Below are 15,614 nucleotides of genomic sequence, written 5' to 3' on the forward strand. Positions count from 1 at the left end.
CATGATTTGGCTATTGTAGTTGATGCCACTACAAATATGGGGGTGGATGTAACCATTTATTTTGGTATTTTTTAGGTAAATACCCAGTAGTTGGATTACTGGGTTGTATGGTACTTCTATTATTAACATTTTGATGAACCTCCAAACCATTTTCCAGAGTGGCTACACTGGTTTGTGATCCCAGCGGGATTGTAAGAGGATTCCCCTTCTCTGTATCCTTGCCAACATCTGTTGTTTCCTGTGTTTATTTTTGCCTTTCTGAGAATTGTGAGCTGGTTACTCATTGTGGTTCTGATATGCATTGTCCTGATGATGAATGATGGTGAGAATCTTTTCGTGTGTCTGTTGGACATCTGGATGGCTTCTTTGGAAAATGTTTGTTCATGTCCTCTGCCCAACTTTTGATGGGGTTGAATATTTGGTTTATGGGTGTTGAGTTGTATAAGCTATTTAAATATTCTGGATATTAACAAAATAATTTAAAGATGGAGAGTAAATTAAGTAATTCTCAAAATAATTTAGAAGCTATATCTATTAATTTTTGTTGTTGACTAACTGTGGTCACATAAACAACATGGAAATAACACAACCCTGAAGTCATTGGTCATCCCACAAGGGGTTGATTAAAACTTGGCATTTCTTCTCTCTGCAACACCAAGTGTTTGGAAGGGAATGTTATATAATCCAGCTGACAATGACTAGAACTGTTTGAGTGTAAGTCGGCCCTTAACTCTGTGACAGTCCATGGTCAACACCTATATATCATCCATGGAACAGAACAATAACACTCCTCAGTTATGGGATTGACTAACATATTCTCAGTCCTGCTAACTGTTAGAAGCACGGCCACTCCTTTATCAGCATAGGCACTCATATTATCATGCCTCTCTTGTCGCACCTGATGGCTCACTCAGCAGCACACACTGTACCCTCCAAGACTCATGACTAAAAGGACAGAACACACACTGCCAATGCCTGTTGTGCAACAGGTATTCAAAACTGCTGGGACAAGAAAAGATACAAGAATAAACCACTGATTTTCTCTAAAGTGATACAGGTCTGCCTTGAATTTGAATCTGCGTCCCTGATTGAAATGATCTTGTGGGCAGAACCAGCATGCCAGCATCTGGATCCTCATCCTGTCCCTTATATCCCACAGCTTAGCACATCCTCAGCCAAAGTAGACAGCATTAAACTAACACTTATGCAATGAGTGAGCATACTCTTTCTTTGCTGACTTCATAATTCCCAGCTATGCAAACATACCAATGATTGATTATCAGTCTAGAATAAACTTTGCCAAAGAGCCCAGGCTCCTTCTGCCTCCTTGATCAGACTCACAGCCTCCCCAGCAGTGGTGCTCAGTTCTCCCTCTTTCTCACAGTAAGAACTCCAGGACTTTCCAGGTGCAAATCCTCCTTCACAATTAGGGTGATCATTGTGCCAGAGCTTTTATCACCCCATGCCTCCACTCACCAGCTGCCTGCTTCAACAGGGACCCAGCCCTGCCAGTATCTTCTGACTATACCCTTCACCACTTGTCAAGGACCATGCTAGGCACCAGAGGGTCATTGTCATTGAAGATAAAAAGCTATGACCACAGGGAAAATCTATTATGAATGAAAAGAGAACCAAGGACCTGCTTCTGCCCTTAATTCTTAATTCTACCCTTATGTCCCTTAAAGACAAAGGCTAATTTATGAAAAATGGATAAATTGGTTTTATGAGGACTGCAGTTAATCGTGACTATGGTTGCTACAAAAGATATCTAAAAAGTTTTTTTTTTCACAAGAAAATGTGTAACTCTGAGCAGAGATGTTAACCAGAATTGTGGTGATTATTTCACAATATATATGTATATCACTCTGTTGTACCCCCAAATGTAATAGAATGTTATATGTTAATTTTATCTCAATTTTTAAAAATAAATGATCAGATAGGAATTGGCAAAATGTAATGTCTCTGCCACCTGAAATAACTGCTTTTACACATGCACTTGTAGGTGAACCAGGAAAAGTGGAAGTCAAAGGAAAGAACTCTGGTCATGAAAATCAGGGAGGGCTTCACAGAGGAGGAATTCTACTGAATTAAGAACAAAAGTTCTCCAGTGTGAGAGGTTAGGTCCTGGTGGGAAAGCATGTACAGCCACGTGTCTCAATGTGGACACTGCAAATAATCTTCCTTCACTTTAAATGAATCATAATCATTCCCTGAGAGGCATGAAAGCCTCTTCTCCCTCCTAACCTCCTCAATCTCTTCTTCTTTCTCCCAATCAATCTCTGCAATATCCACTCCTCAAGACTCAGCCTAAGACCCAACTCCCTGTATGTCCTCTTCTGGTCACTCCACACCCCGACCAGTGTCTGCTTCACATGGCTGGCCTTTTAATGTAGATTGCTGTATTATCCAATCCCATTTATTAGTTCCTTGTCATATCACTGTGTTCAGTTTGCTTTGTGAGTTTCATCTCCCTAATGCACTGAAACCTTAAGTTCTTAGTGGTTTGTCTAGGAAGGTATGAACATACACAGTAGATCATTTATTATACAAATGACAATTTTCTAAAAAAAAGTAAAGATGAATTGCAAGTGTAATCTAAGCTACAAATCACACAGGTATTGCAATGAAATACACAGGTGGTAGCGCTCAACTCGGATTCTTCCCATGAACTTCAAGGTACACTTATTTCTCCTGAAAGTGGAAATTGTCAGTTCCTCAACTTTCTTTCATTGTGTCTTCCCACCAATACCATTTCTCAGAGAACAGATTGAGAGGTCACTGCCAAAGTAGAACAATATTGTCCAGCAACATGTTAATATCTCCACAGTTGATGGATGCTTGCATTACAAGCTCCCCAATATACCTCAAATCTGAGAGAAAACTCAATAGCAGGGTATTTTTAAACTTTTTATTTAAAATCTATTTAATTAACATATGCTGTAATATTAATTTCAGGGGTAGAATTTAGTGACACATCAGTTTTTTTATCACACCTAGTTCTCATTACATCACATGCCCTCCTCACTGCCCATCACCCAATTACTCCATCTGCCCCACACACCTCCCATCTAGCAATCTTGTTTGTTTCCCACTGTTAAGAGTCTCTTATTGTTTTCCTCCCTCACTATATCCCTCTTGTTTTCTTTTCCTTCCTTTCCCCATGTTCATCTGTTTTATTTTCTAAATTCCACATGTGAGTGAAATCATATGGTATTTGTCTTTCTCTGACTGACTGACTTCACTTAACATAACACTGTTAGTTCCTTCCAAGTGGTTGCAAATGGCAAGATGCCATTCTTTTTGATGTCTGAGTAATATTCCATTGTGTATATATATACAAATGGCCAACTGACAGATGAAAAAATGCTCAACAACACTCAGTATCACGGAAATAAATTTAAAACCACAATGCGTTACCACCTCGCACCTGTCAGAATGGTTAAGATTTACATCTCAGGAAACAACAGATGTTGGCAAGGAAGGGGAGAAAGGGGAACCCTCTTACACTATTGGTAAGAATGAAAGCTGGTACAGCCACTCAGGAAAATTGTATGAAGGCTCCTTAAGAAGTAAAAAAAATAGAGCTACACTAGGACCCAGCAATTACACTACTATGTGTTTACCCCAAATATACAAATTTAGTGATCAAAGGGATACCTGCACCCCAATGTTCATAGAAGCAATGTCCACAAGGCCAAACTGTGGAAGGGGCCAAGATGTCCTTCAACAGATGAATGGATAAAGAATTATAATATATATAATATATAGTAATAACTCAACAACTTGAAAGGATGAATACCATTTGCACCAACATGGATGGAACTGGAGGGTATAATGTTGAGCGAAAGAAGTCCATCAGAGAAAGACTATTATCATATGGTTTCACTCATATGTGGAATATAAGGAGTAGTGCAGAGGACCATAAGGGAAGGGAGGGAAAACTGAATGGGAAGTTATCAGGGAGGGAAGAAAACCATGAGAGACTGTTAACAATAGGATACAAACTGAGGGCTGCTGGAGGGGAGGTAGTTGGGGGATGGGGTAAATGGGTGATGGTCATTGAGGAAGGCACATGATGTGATGAGTGCTGGGTGTTATTCGCAATTGATAAATTATTGAACCTTATATCTGAAAATAATGTTGTAATGTATGTTGGCTAATTGAATTTAAGAAATAAAAGAAAAGAAAATGAGGGGAGTTTGGTACATTTACCATGCAGATTGATGTGAAAAGAAAGCATGCACAGCAATACATATATCATAAAAAATATACTTCAAAAAAGGAAACTTAAAGAAATAGATTTTAAAACAGAATATAACAAGATACAAAAAGGACTGAATCTAATATCACACTGTATGTTAACTAACTGGGATTTAAATACAAACAAAAAGAAAGACATTACATAATAACAAAGGAAACAATCCATAACGAAGATAGGACAAATGTAAGTATTTATACACCCAACATGGGAGCACCCAAATATGTGAGAGTGCTAATAATGAACATAAGAAACCGTACACTTACGAGAACTAGAAAAAGTACAAACTGAACCCAAAACTAGTGGAAGGTAATAATAAAGATTAGACCAAGAATAAATAATATAGAATATAAAAAGGAAAAAATGAAATAAAAACAAAACAAAAAAAGACAGTAGACGAATTAAATGAAACCAGGAGCTTGTTCTTTGAAAAGACTGGCAAATTTGGTAAAACTCTAGCCAGATTCAATGATGACAACAACAACAACAACAAAGAACAAAGAGAGAGAAAGAGGGAGAGAAAACTCAAAGGAAAAAAATCATTGCAAATGATAGTGGAGGATTAAAATACATCACCACAGAAATATAAACAATCATAAGAGAATATTATGAAAAATTATATGCCAAAAATTGGACAATATAGACAAAAATGGATAAATTTGTAGGAACATACCAAAACTAACAAAATTCAAGCAGGAAGAAATTTTTTAAAATGAGCAGACCAATTAATAGCAAGTAATTGAATCAGTAATCAAAACAAAAGCAAAAGCAAAACAAAACAAAACAAACAACAACAACAAAACAAGCAAACTAAAAAACCTCACAAGACTCTGGATAAACAAAAGTCCCGGACCAGATAGCTTCATGGGCAAATTCTACCAAACATTTAATAAAGAATTAATGAACATCCTTTCTAAACTATTCCAAAACAAAGAGGAGAAAAGAAAACTTCCAAATTGATTCTAGGGGTCCAACATGACCTCAATATCAAAACCGGATAGACAACACAAAAAAGAGAACCACAGGGAAATAACTATAATGAACATAAATGCAAAAATCTTCAACAAAATACTAGCAATATGATTTAAAAAGATTAAAAAATCTTCACCATAATCATGGGGGATTTATTCCCATGAAGCAAGGGTGGTGAAATTTTTGCAAATCATTCAACATGATGTATAACTTCAATAAGATAAAGGATAAAAACAATATAATCATTTCAATAGATGAAGAAAAGGCATTTGCCAAGATTACTCCATTTATGATAAAAACCTTCAATAAAGTAGGCTTAAAGAAACATATCTCAATATATTAAAGGACTTACATGAAAAACCACACAGTGAACAAAATACACATACACAAATCAACAACACCACCACCAACAACATGAGAACATTCCCTAGGATCAGGAACAAGACAAAGATGTGTAATTTCACCACCTTTATTTAACATAGTACTGGAAATGCTAGCCACAGAAATAATACCAAAACAAAATAAATTCATAAGGAAGAATTAAAATTTTCACTATTTGCAGATGGCATAATATATACATAGAAAACGCTAAAGACTGCACCAAAAAGCTGTTAGAACTGATGCATGAATTAAGTAAAATCACAGGATACAAAGTCAATGTAAATAAATCTGTTGCAGTCTTATACACTAATAATGAAGGATGAGAAAGTAAAATTAAGAAAAAAATTCTAGTTTTAACTAGACTTTATGTTTTTTTTTGGGGGGTTGAATTGTTAGGTTCTTTATATATTTTGGATACTAACCCTTTATCAAAGATGTCAGTTACAAATATCTATCCCCATTATGAAGGCTGCTTTTTAGTTTTGTTGATTATTTCCATTGCTGGCTTTTCAATTTGATGAATTCCCAATAGTGTATATTTTTACAACTGCACCAAAGCAATGAAATATCTAGAAATAAACATAAGAGAAGAGGTGAAAGACATGTAATCTGAAAACTATAAAAGACTGATGAAAGAAATGGAAGAAAACACAAAGAAATGGAAAGATATTCCATGCTCATTGGTTGGAAAAACACAAATTCTTAAATTTTTACCCTACCCAAAGCAACCTACAGATGTAATGCAATCCCTGTCAAAATACTTACAGCCTTTTCTCACAGAACTAGAACAAACACTCTTAAAATGTTTATGGAACAACAACAACAAACAACAACAACAACAACAAATCTGAAGAGCCAAAGCAATCTTAAAAAGAAAAGAAAAGCTGGAAGCATCACAATTTCAGATTTCAACTTATATTACAAAGTTGCATCAATCAAAACAGTATGGTACTGGTACAAAAGAAAAAAAAAGACATATAGATCATTGGAACAGAAGAGAAAACCCAGAAATAAACCCACAGCTATATGGTCATAATAGATAAGGGAGGAAAGAAGACACAATGAGAAAAAGCCAGTCTCTTCAACAAAAGGTTATGGGAAAACTAGACAGCTATATGCAAAGGAATGAAACTGGACCACTTCTTTATGTCATACTAAAAAATAAGTTCAAATGGATTAAAAACTTAAATGCGTTACCTGAAATCATACAAGAAAAAAAATAGAAGAGAACCCTGGAAGTAATGTTTCTGACCTTGACTATAACAACATTTTTCTAGATAAGTCTCTTGAGGCAAGGGAAACAAAAGTAAAAAAAAAAAAAAACCAAAAAAAACCTACTGGGACCACATAAAAATAAAAAGCTCCTGCAAAGAAAAGGAAACAATCAACAAAAGTAAAAGTCAAACTACTGATTGGGAGAAGGTATTTGCAAATGACATATCTGATAAAAGGTTAGTGCAAAATATATAAAGAACCGATGTAACTCAACAACAAACAAAACAATTTAAAAATAAGTGGAAGACATGAACAGACTTTTTTCCAAAGAAGATATCCAGATGGTCAAGAGACCCATAAAGCGATGCTCAACTTCACTCATTACCAGGGAGATGCAAATCAAAACTATAATGACATATCACTTCACACCTATTAAAATGGCTAACCCCCCCCAAAAAAAAAAACACAAAGAAAGAATAAGTATTAGTGAGGATTTGGAGAGAAAGAACCCTCAAGCTCTGTTGGTGGGAATGCAAACTGGTGCATTGGTAAAAAGGTACAAATCAAGCAAATATAATGAACTTCAGCATATCTCTTTAATAGAAAATAGTTTAACAATTTGGAGACTTTCATATGGATCCTATGGGAAAACAATGATAAATTTATGTGTAAGAGATGCAAAGTTTTCTTTTATCACACTCATTTATTTACTTTTACAATTTGTTATTACTATGGTCAAAATCCAAAGTTGTTAAAGAATATTTGGGTACCTGATTAAACAAGATCACATGTGACTGAGAAACAATACCAGCTATTTAATCCAAGTGACAATAAAACAATATCATGGTTTAAAAAGAACAGAACATGATTGAAAATATCTAAGGAATTGTATTCTTTTCAAATAATTAAATACTAAAATAAGTCATTACAAAGACAAAAAAAGTTACTTTGATAAAACATAGCATCTCAAAGGAGATTTATATACAAAGAAACGGAAAAATATCTAGTGCTTTTTTTTTTTTTACGTGAACATTATAGGCTCCAGAGAATAAGCCAAAGACGGTTCATCCCAAAATTGGCTACTTCTTCTATAATTGTAACATATTTCAAAGCTTTTCTGAGCAAATTTTACAGAATTTCACTCTGACACAAACGGAGGTAAAAACAGGTAGACATGCAGGCACTCATGTTTTATAGTTCCAGACCTCTGTCTGATTTCTCTCTGGACATACTATTTACCCAGTTGAGCACTACTTATCTTTAGAAACTGTGCTGGGATGCATCTCCCTCCAGGATTCTGTGTCTGTTTTAGGTGTCTCTCCTGAGTATTGCTTACAGATGTAGGCACACCTCTAGAATGCCCCTTAGCCTACTCTATTATTTTTGTTCACTTTTTGTTCTGATTCAGCATTAGACAGTCTGATCCTTTGTGAAAGTATTGTGTAAAATTTATCATGGTAGCTCACATGGTCCTTATGGTACTATACCTATTGAAGTGCCTCATTTTTGTTTTAATTTCCAGGGAATAAAATAGAGAAAATGAATTATTCAATGGCCAAATTTACAAACCTGTGAAAAACAGGAGCATTTTTTTTTCAGAAAGTTATACCACAGATTTTGAGATTCTTTGTCATAGAAGATCTCTGAATGAGAAACATGACACCTATCTGTTAGCTGGGTATAATGCTATTATCCAACCTTGGAATCAGTCAATTCAGCACTTGAGCATTTATTTCCTTAGGTGTATGTGAGTACATTACCTTCTTCATCTTAAGTCTTGCAGTTAAGAATGAGGTAACTGATGAGAAAGTTTACTGCAATCAGTAAGGCACTAGAGAACTGACCTTAGTGTTAAACAGAGTGTGACTCTTGGCCACAGGTTTTGTGCAGCAATCTCATAAGAGCCCGTTTCATGTCCTTTTTCCTCAGGCTGTAGATTACAGGGTTGAGTATTGGAGGTACCACAGTGTAGATGACAGAAAGCAGCCTGTCAATAACTGTGGGTGGATTTGAAGATGGTTTGAGATAAACAAAACAAGCAGTGATAATGAAAAGAGTAAAAATAATGAGATGGGGAAAGCATGTGGAGAAAGCTTTTGACTGGCCTTTTGTGATTGAAATTTTCAGCATGGTGGAGAAAATACACACATAAGAGATAACAATGCAGATGAAACACGACATGCCTAAACACAAGCCTATGCCAATGTTTGTGTAAACTATCAGGAGTGTTTCAGAACAGGAATTCCTTAGCAATGAATAAACATCACAGAAAAACTGTGGAATCACATTGGAGCCACTGAATGGCATAAAAAATGTGCCAGCAGTGTACAGAGCTCCTAAGAGTCCCCCAACAGCCCAGGAAAAACCTGCCATCAGTACACAGGCATCACCATTCATGATGACCTCATAGTGCAGGGGACAACATATGGCTACATAGCAATCATAGGACATGGCAGGGAGGACAAATACCTCACCTTCTGAGAAGGAAGTCATTAAAAGTAGCTGGAAGGCACAACCTAAAGTGGTAATGGAATTGCTGTCATCTATGTTGTTGACAATGAAATTGGGGATTGGGGCAGACACAAGGAAGACATCCAGGAAAGACAAGTTCTTCGGGAAAAAGTACATTGTTGTTTGTTGCTGCAGGTCTAGGGTAGTGAGAATAATGATGAGATTACTCATTAGGATAGCCAGATAAATCACTAGGAAGAGCACCCCATATACTATCTGAAGCTCTTGGATGTCAGAAAACCCCACAAGGAGAAATCCTGCCACCAAGGTGACATTGGTCATGCTCGAGTCCCTTCACTGCCTGTCAGCATAAGGAAAAATACCAAATAATTAAAAATAATAATAATAATAATAATAAAATAAATTTACACATCTAAGAAGAACAGTGGTGATATACATTATTATTTTGGTTTTTTAAAAATATTTTTGTATTTGTTCTATGTACTTTATTTATTTATTTAAACTCTATTAGTCAAATTATTTAAATGGAAAAGGGCCGTGTATCTACCATAATATGTCTTCTGTAGTTCAATCTTTATTTAAGGTGAAGGGATTCTATAAGTAGTATGTGAATTCAATTAATCTTCATATAAATTACATAAGATCCTGTAACTTCAACTTTAACTTGCTATCAGATCTGTATAAATTGAAGAAGCATGGACATTTTTCCAACACGTTAGGTATTTACATCAGATTATTATTGTGTCGTGCATAATAAATTCTTCTGATTTCTGTAAAACAATGCAGATTATGTCTTCATAATATGTTAGTATTACTAATAATCTAACGAGCAAATTATCAATTCTCATTTGTTGGTGAAGATACTGACTTCACATTTACAATGTATTAAATATACCAGCAAAAGCAGCTAACTTTTTTCTAACTCATGGACATAAAAAAAGGAATAAAAATAAGGATCATTTGTTCAATGTTTGTGTTATCTTGAGGTCATGGAATTCACATATGTTGAATGTTTCATTCATGTATGAGGGAAATAAATTATTTAGCAAACTTCATTTCCATTGAATACACATATGTATAGAAAACCATGTTACTGTGTTATTGTGGGGTCTTTCTAGTAGTTGAATTTTTTATATTTTTCTCTAAAGTTTTATTTAAATTCCAGTTACTTAACATATAGTGTAATATTAGTTCCAAGTGTGCAAGATAGTGATTCAACAATTCCATACAACATCTGGTGCTCATCACAACAAATGCACTCTTTAATCCCTGTCACCTAATGAGGTATCATCTCACCCGAGTCAGAAAGACTAAAGTCACCTATACAAGAGCCAACAGGTTTTGTGGGGATGCAGAGAAAGGGGAATCCTCTGGCACTATTAGTGGGAATGCAAACTGGTGCAGCCACTTTAGAAAACAATATAGTGGTTCCTCAGAAATTTTAAAATAGAAGTACCTTATGATCCAGAAATATTACTGCTAGGTATTTACCCAAAGGATACAAAAATACTAATCCAAAGAGATGAATGCTATTCAATGTTTAGAGCAGCATTGTCTACAATAACTAAATCATGGAAACAGACCAAGTGTCCATTGACTGATGAATGGATAAAGATGTGATACATATGCATATATACTTTATGTCCATACATATTATTTACATTAGGGAAGACACCAAGACATAATATATATGTTATGTATAATATATACATATATAATATGAATATGTAACATATATTATATGAATATATATAATCTCTCTCTCTTATATTAGAGTATTATTCAGCCATCAAAAAGAATGAAATCTTACCATATACAATGATGCGGATGGAGCTAGAGGGTATTATGTTGAGCAAAATAAGCCAGTCAGAGAAAGAAAAATACCACATGATTTCACTCATATGTGGAATTTAAAAAAAATGAACGAATAGGCAAAGAGAAATAAAAAACAGTGAATTTTTAATAAAATTTACTTCAAGTCACATTAAAATGTTCTCCCCATTCTTCCTGTCTGACTAAATAGGTTTTCTTCTTCATATGATGTTGTCTATAATTTATTTGGTAACTGTCAGATATCTTCTCTCAAAGTTCAAAATATTTCCCTAGATTATTACTTACTCTTGTTTAATTATTTATTTAATGATTTGTTTTTCATTGAAAAGATCAGGAAGTGTTTCATTAATGACACCAAAGTTGATGGCAGAGATTTAAAAAAAAAAAAGATTGTTTTCCAGGAGCTTTCTGTCAATGTTAGGAGGCACACAATGAGATATAAATAAACCTTAAATGAGGGAAAGAGTCATATGCTGTTGAGTGCCATTAAAAAAAATTTTAAAGAGTATTATCTTAAAAATTATCCAGGTGTCTGCTTAAGATTGCAGGTTGGGAAGAACTTTCTTTCACAGTTTCCTAGAACCTAAAGCCTAAATGAAGAGAAGGAGATCATGCCACAAGAACCAGTGGAGGGAACACTTTAGGAAGCACAGATAACACAAGAAAGTGAAGGCAGTTGACCTCTGAATTGTATGTGCAGAAGCTGTATGTGGTGAAATTGAATAACGCATAGGAGAGCAATAAAATAATTTTGAAAACATTAATCAGCTTATTCCAATTATCAGCCTAGAGAAATACAGAAAGGCACCAAAAGAGAAGAAGCATGGGTAAATTGGCTGTTGAATTTCATTGTTTTTGGTGTCTGTCCTAAATTATTTTAATATCTGCAATATTTGGATGTTGTTTTAAAAACAATATTTATTTCCCCTTCTGATTACCCCCCCTTTCTTTATCCCTTTCTTCTCCTACCGATCTTCCTAGTTCTTATGAGAGAAACCATAATGAAGCTTGAGAGACTATGGACTCTGAGAAACAAACTGAGGGCTTCAGAGGGGAGGGGAATGCGGGAATGGGATAGGCTGGTGATTGGTAGTAAGGAGGGCATGTATTGCATGGTGCACCGTGTGTTATATGCAACTAATGAATCATCAAACTTTACATCAAAAAAATTAAAATTAAAATTAAAAATAAAAAAATAAAAACAATATTTAATATTTTACCAATAGAAACTTAACATAATTCCAGTTCCTCAACAGCTTGGACAAAGGATTACTTATCAGATAATTCTCACAAGTACTCATCAGACTGGGAATCCCCCCCAATAAAGAAAACTTTAGCTTACCAGTTTCTATGCCTGAAATTAATACAAAATTATATTCCTTTGGTAAGTCTCTGTCATTATAACATAACAGTTTTTCTAGTCTTCTGCTGAAGGACTAAAATTTTTCTGAGATGTGACACTTTCTTAATGTGGAAGGATGAATATTAAACACAACCAGGAAAGTCATTTGCCCTTTATTTCATATTTGACGTCATTTGATCATTCTGTAGTCAGTCTCCACAGCAAATTATTTTTAAGGTGTGTGACTAATAACTTTGAATTCCCAAAAGAAGAGACTCTTAAATGTTTTCTGAAAAGCCTTATTGAGTATCTCTTAAGGACTTTTGTATTGTAATCACTGGTATTCACTATAGACAGAATTGTTCATTTCCCAGAAAACTTTGGGTAATACCTCATAGAGAATGTGATTCAGAGTCCTACTGGAATAAAAATAAAGTACTTAAATATATCCTTAATTCCCTTAGTAATAAACTATAAGCTTCTGGTTATCACTTTACAATTGCTCTTAATAATTTGAGCACTTGGCTGAACATGAAGAGTTCTGTCAAATATTGTTAATTACTGACTCAATGGGTCTCTGACTGTAGTTCAAGGATGTTCATTTAGTCAATTCACTTGGTGAATCAGATGTGCATTATGCGTTGAGAATCCTTGCTGTAGGCTTGCCATCTAACATAGAAAGCAAAATAAACTTTTTGATCATCTGTTAAGCACCATCATTGTAAAGTTACCAAACAAATCATTTTTAAAGATGTAGTTATAAGAATTTGGAAGTGACACTGTTTTTGTTTGTGTGTTTGCTTTGTCATGTAATGGTCTTACTAGCATTAGTTAAACACTTTTAGCTGGTTCCGTTCAAAGTAATTTTGGCTACAAGAGATATAATAACCAAAATTTCATTTGGCTACTATGCTTTTTTCAAAAAAAAAATCATTAATAAAACTTAGTATATCTAACATGGAGATTTAATTGGATAAATTTTAACATAGAAAATTAAATAATCCTTTTAAGCAATCAATTTACACATCTAGACATATACATTGGCATTTCGGAAATATTGACTTTTTCATGAATATGATCCAAATTTGTTTTTGCCTGAGGGAAGCAAATTTCAGAATAAAAATTAGATGAGTAGTTTGTGTTAGGAGATACAGAATTTTAGTATGTTGGATAAATAGGTCTCAAAACTTTCCATTAAAATTTTACTTACTTCATTAAATTATGAGCATTTTAATTTGAATTTAAATTTAATTGAATTTGAATTTTAAATTGAATTTAAATTTAAATTTAATTTACATTTTAATTTAAATATGACTTGAAAATATATTTTGTAACTATTGCAAAATGTACCTGGTTTCTTTGTTATAAGCTTGTTTTTACTCTAATATATCCTAATTTTTAAAAAAATAAATCCAATTATCATAATTTCACTCATTTATGGAACATAAGTAGTAGGAAGATCAGTAGGAGAAGAAAGGGAAGAAGAAGGGGGGGTAAAGAGAAGGGGGAATGAACCATGAGAGACTATGGACTCTGGGAAACAAACTGAGGGTTTCAGAGGGGAGGAGGGTGGGGAAATGGGATAGGCCAGTGATGGGTATTGAGGAGGGAATGTATTGCATGGTGCACTGGGTGTTATACACAAGTAATGAATCCTGGAACTTTACATTAAAAACTAGGTTAGTACTGTATGGTGACTAACATAACATAATAAAAAGTTATTATAAAAAAATAAAATAAATCCAAGCTTAAAAACAGTTGCAAGGATATTACAAAGAACTCTCAAATAACCTTCACTCTGGTTCTTCAATTTTTAATACTTTGTCACAGCTTATTCATCAGAAAAAAATGCATACAGTTGAAAATTTTTATTTCATTTATTTAACATCATTCTTTTTCATCACTTTTCTTTAAAAAATATACTGTTCAAGATGATGTATTGTGTTCAGTGACAGCATTCCTTTTGTCTTCTATAAACTGAAACAGTTCTTCAGTCTTCCTTTTCTTTCATGACTTTGATACTTTTGAAAATTACATAACCATTTCTAAAGGAAAGTGCTTTCATTGCTGATGGACTTGTGTCCACATAGTCACAATTAGGTTAGCGCCTTTGACGAGAATATTATGTGCATACTCATAGGCATACAATATCAGTTTACCTTTATTTTGTTAAATGGATTATGAGCCCTTATTGTTTTTATTTACTTGTGTGTCAAGTTGTGGTCTCTGGGAAAGGATGGCGTAGTACTGCAATATGTTTCCTGCGAAATTAAAACCTGTGAATGGAAAGCAAAGGAAGCACAATTTGTTTTGAGAATCCCTCCATTTGGTCATCAACTGAGGCTTCATTGCTTCCACATCATTTTAGCAGAAATTATATCATGAATTTATACTAGTGATTCCTGATTTCCCACTGGATTCATATTTTGATTCACTTTTCCCAATCCTCCATCCTGGAAGCCCTAGATCCTAGCAATATTAAATTATGAATACATTTGCACAAAATGGCATCTTATTTTGTACACATAATTAAACAAAATAAGAGCTCAGAGTATATGCTGTCATCTAAATTGCTAGTTGCTTATCTAAGAGGTGACTGAAATAAAAACAATATGCCCAGGACTCCCTGGAATCTGACAGTAGTCAGATAACTCAACACTTTCAAGTTTAGAGTAACTAGAATTTTTAAAACTGCTCTAAGAAGGGCTTTTTAAGTGGCTCAACCCTGCTTGCTTCCCCCCACCCCACTCTTTCTAGGCATCAGGACCCTCATGCAATGATTCAGAACTACGTGTATGGGTGGTTGGATGGAGCTGCCATGCTCCTTTGGTCCCTTTAGACTTATATACATAGAAAGCTAAAGAGAAGCCTAAGGGAGCCCAGGTTCATGGGGATGTTGGAGATAGGATTTGATGTCTGCATTTCTTTCATGTGGAAAGAAAAATAAAATTAAAAAGTGTGATTTTGCTTAAGCAACATTTTTGAGGAGGTTTTCTTGATTCAGGAAATCACAGTTTCCAATAAATACAATAATCATTCGCTTTGCAAAACTAGAAGCTGGTTTTTTGAAAGAATGAATAAGATCGATGAGCCACTGGCCAGGCTTATTCAAAAGAATAGAGAAAATAACCAGATTGATAA

The 15,614-nt window shown here is 34.4% G+C and overlaps 1 protein-coding gene across 1 annotated transcript; it reads right to left on the bottom strand.

The window, feature by feature from the left end:
• Positions 1 to 8,677: 8,677 nt before the first annotated feature.
• LOC117800764 (olfactory receptor 14A2-like) lies at positions 8,678 to 9,619 on the bottom strand. The gene has a single exon (XM_034653325.1). It carries the CDS (start codon positions 9,617 to 9,619, stop codon positions 8,678 to 8,680), a length of 942 nt encoding a protein of 313 aa, XP_034509216.1.
• Positions 9,620 to 15,614: the final 5,995 nt, after the last annotated feature.

This window comes from Ailuropoda melanoleuca, unplaced genomic scaffold (assembly GCF_002007445.2).
Source record: "Ailuropoda melanoleuca isolate Jingjing unplaced genomic scaffold, ASM200744v2 unplaced-scaffold7743, whole genome shotgun sequence".
Lineage (NCBI taxonomy): Eukaryota > Metazoa > Chordata > Mammalia > Carnivora > Ursidae > Ailuropoda > Ailuropoda melanoleuca.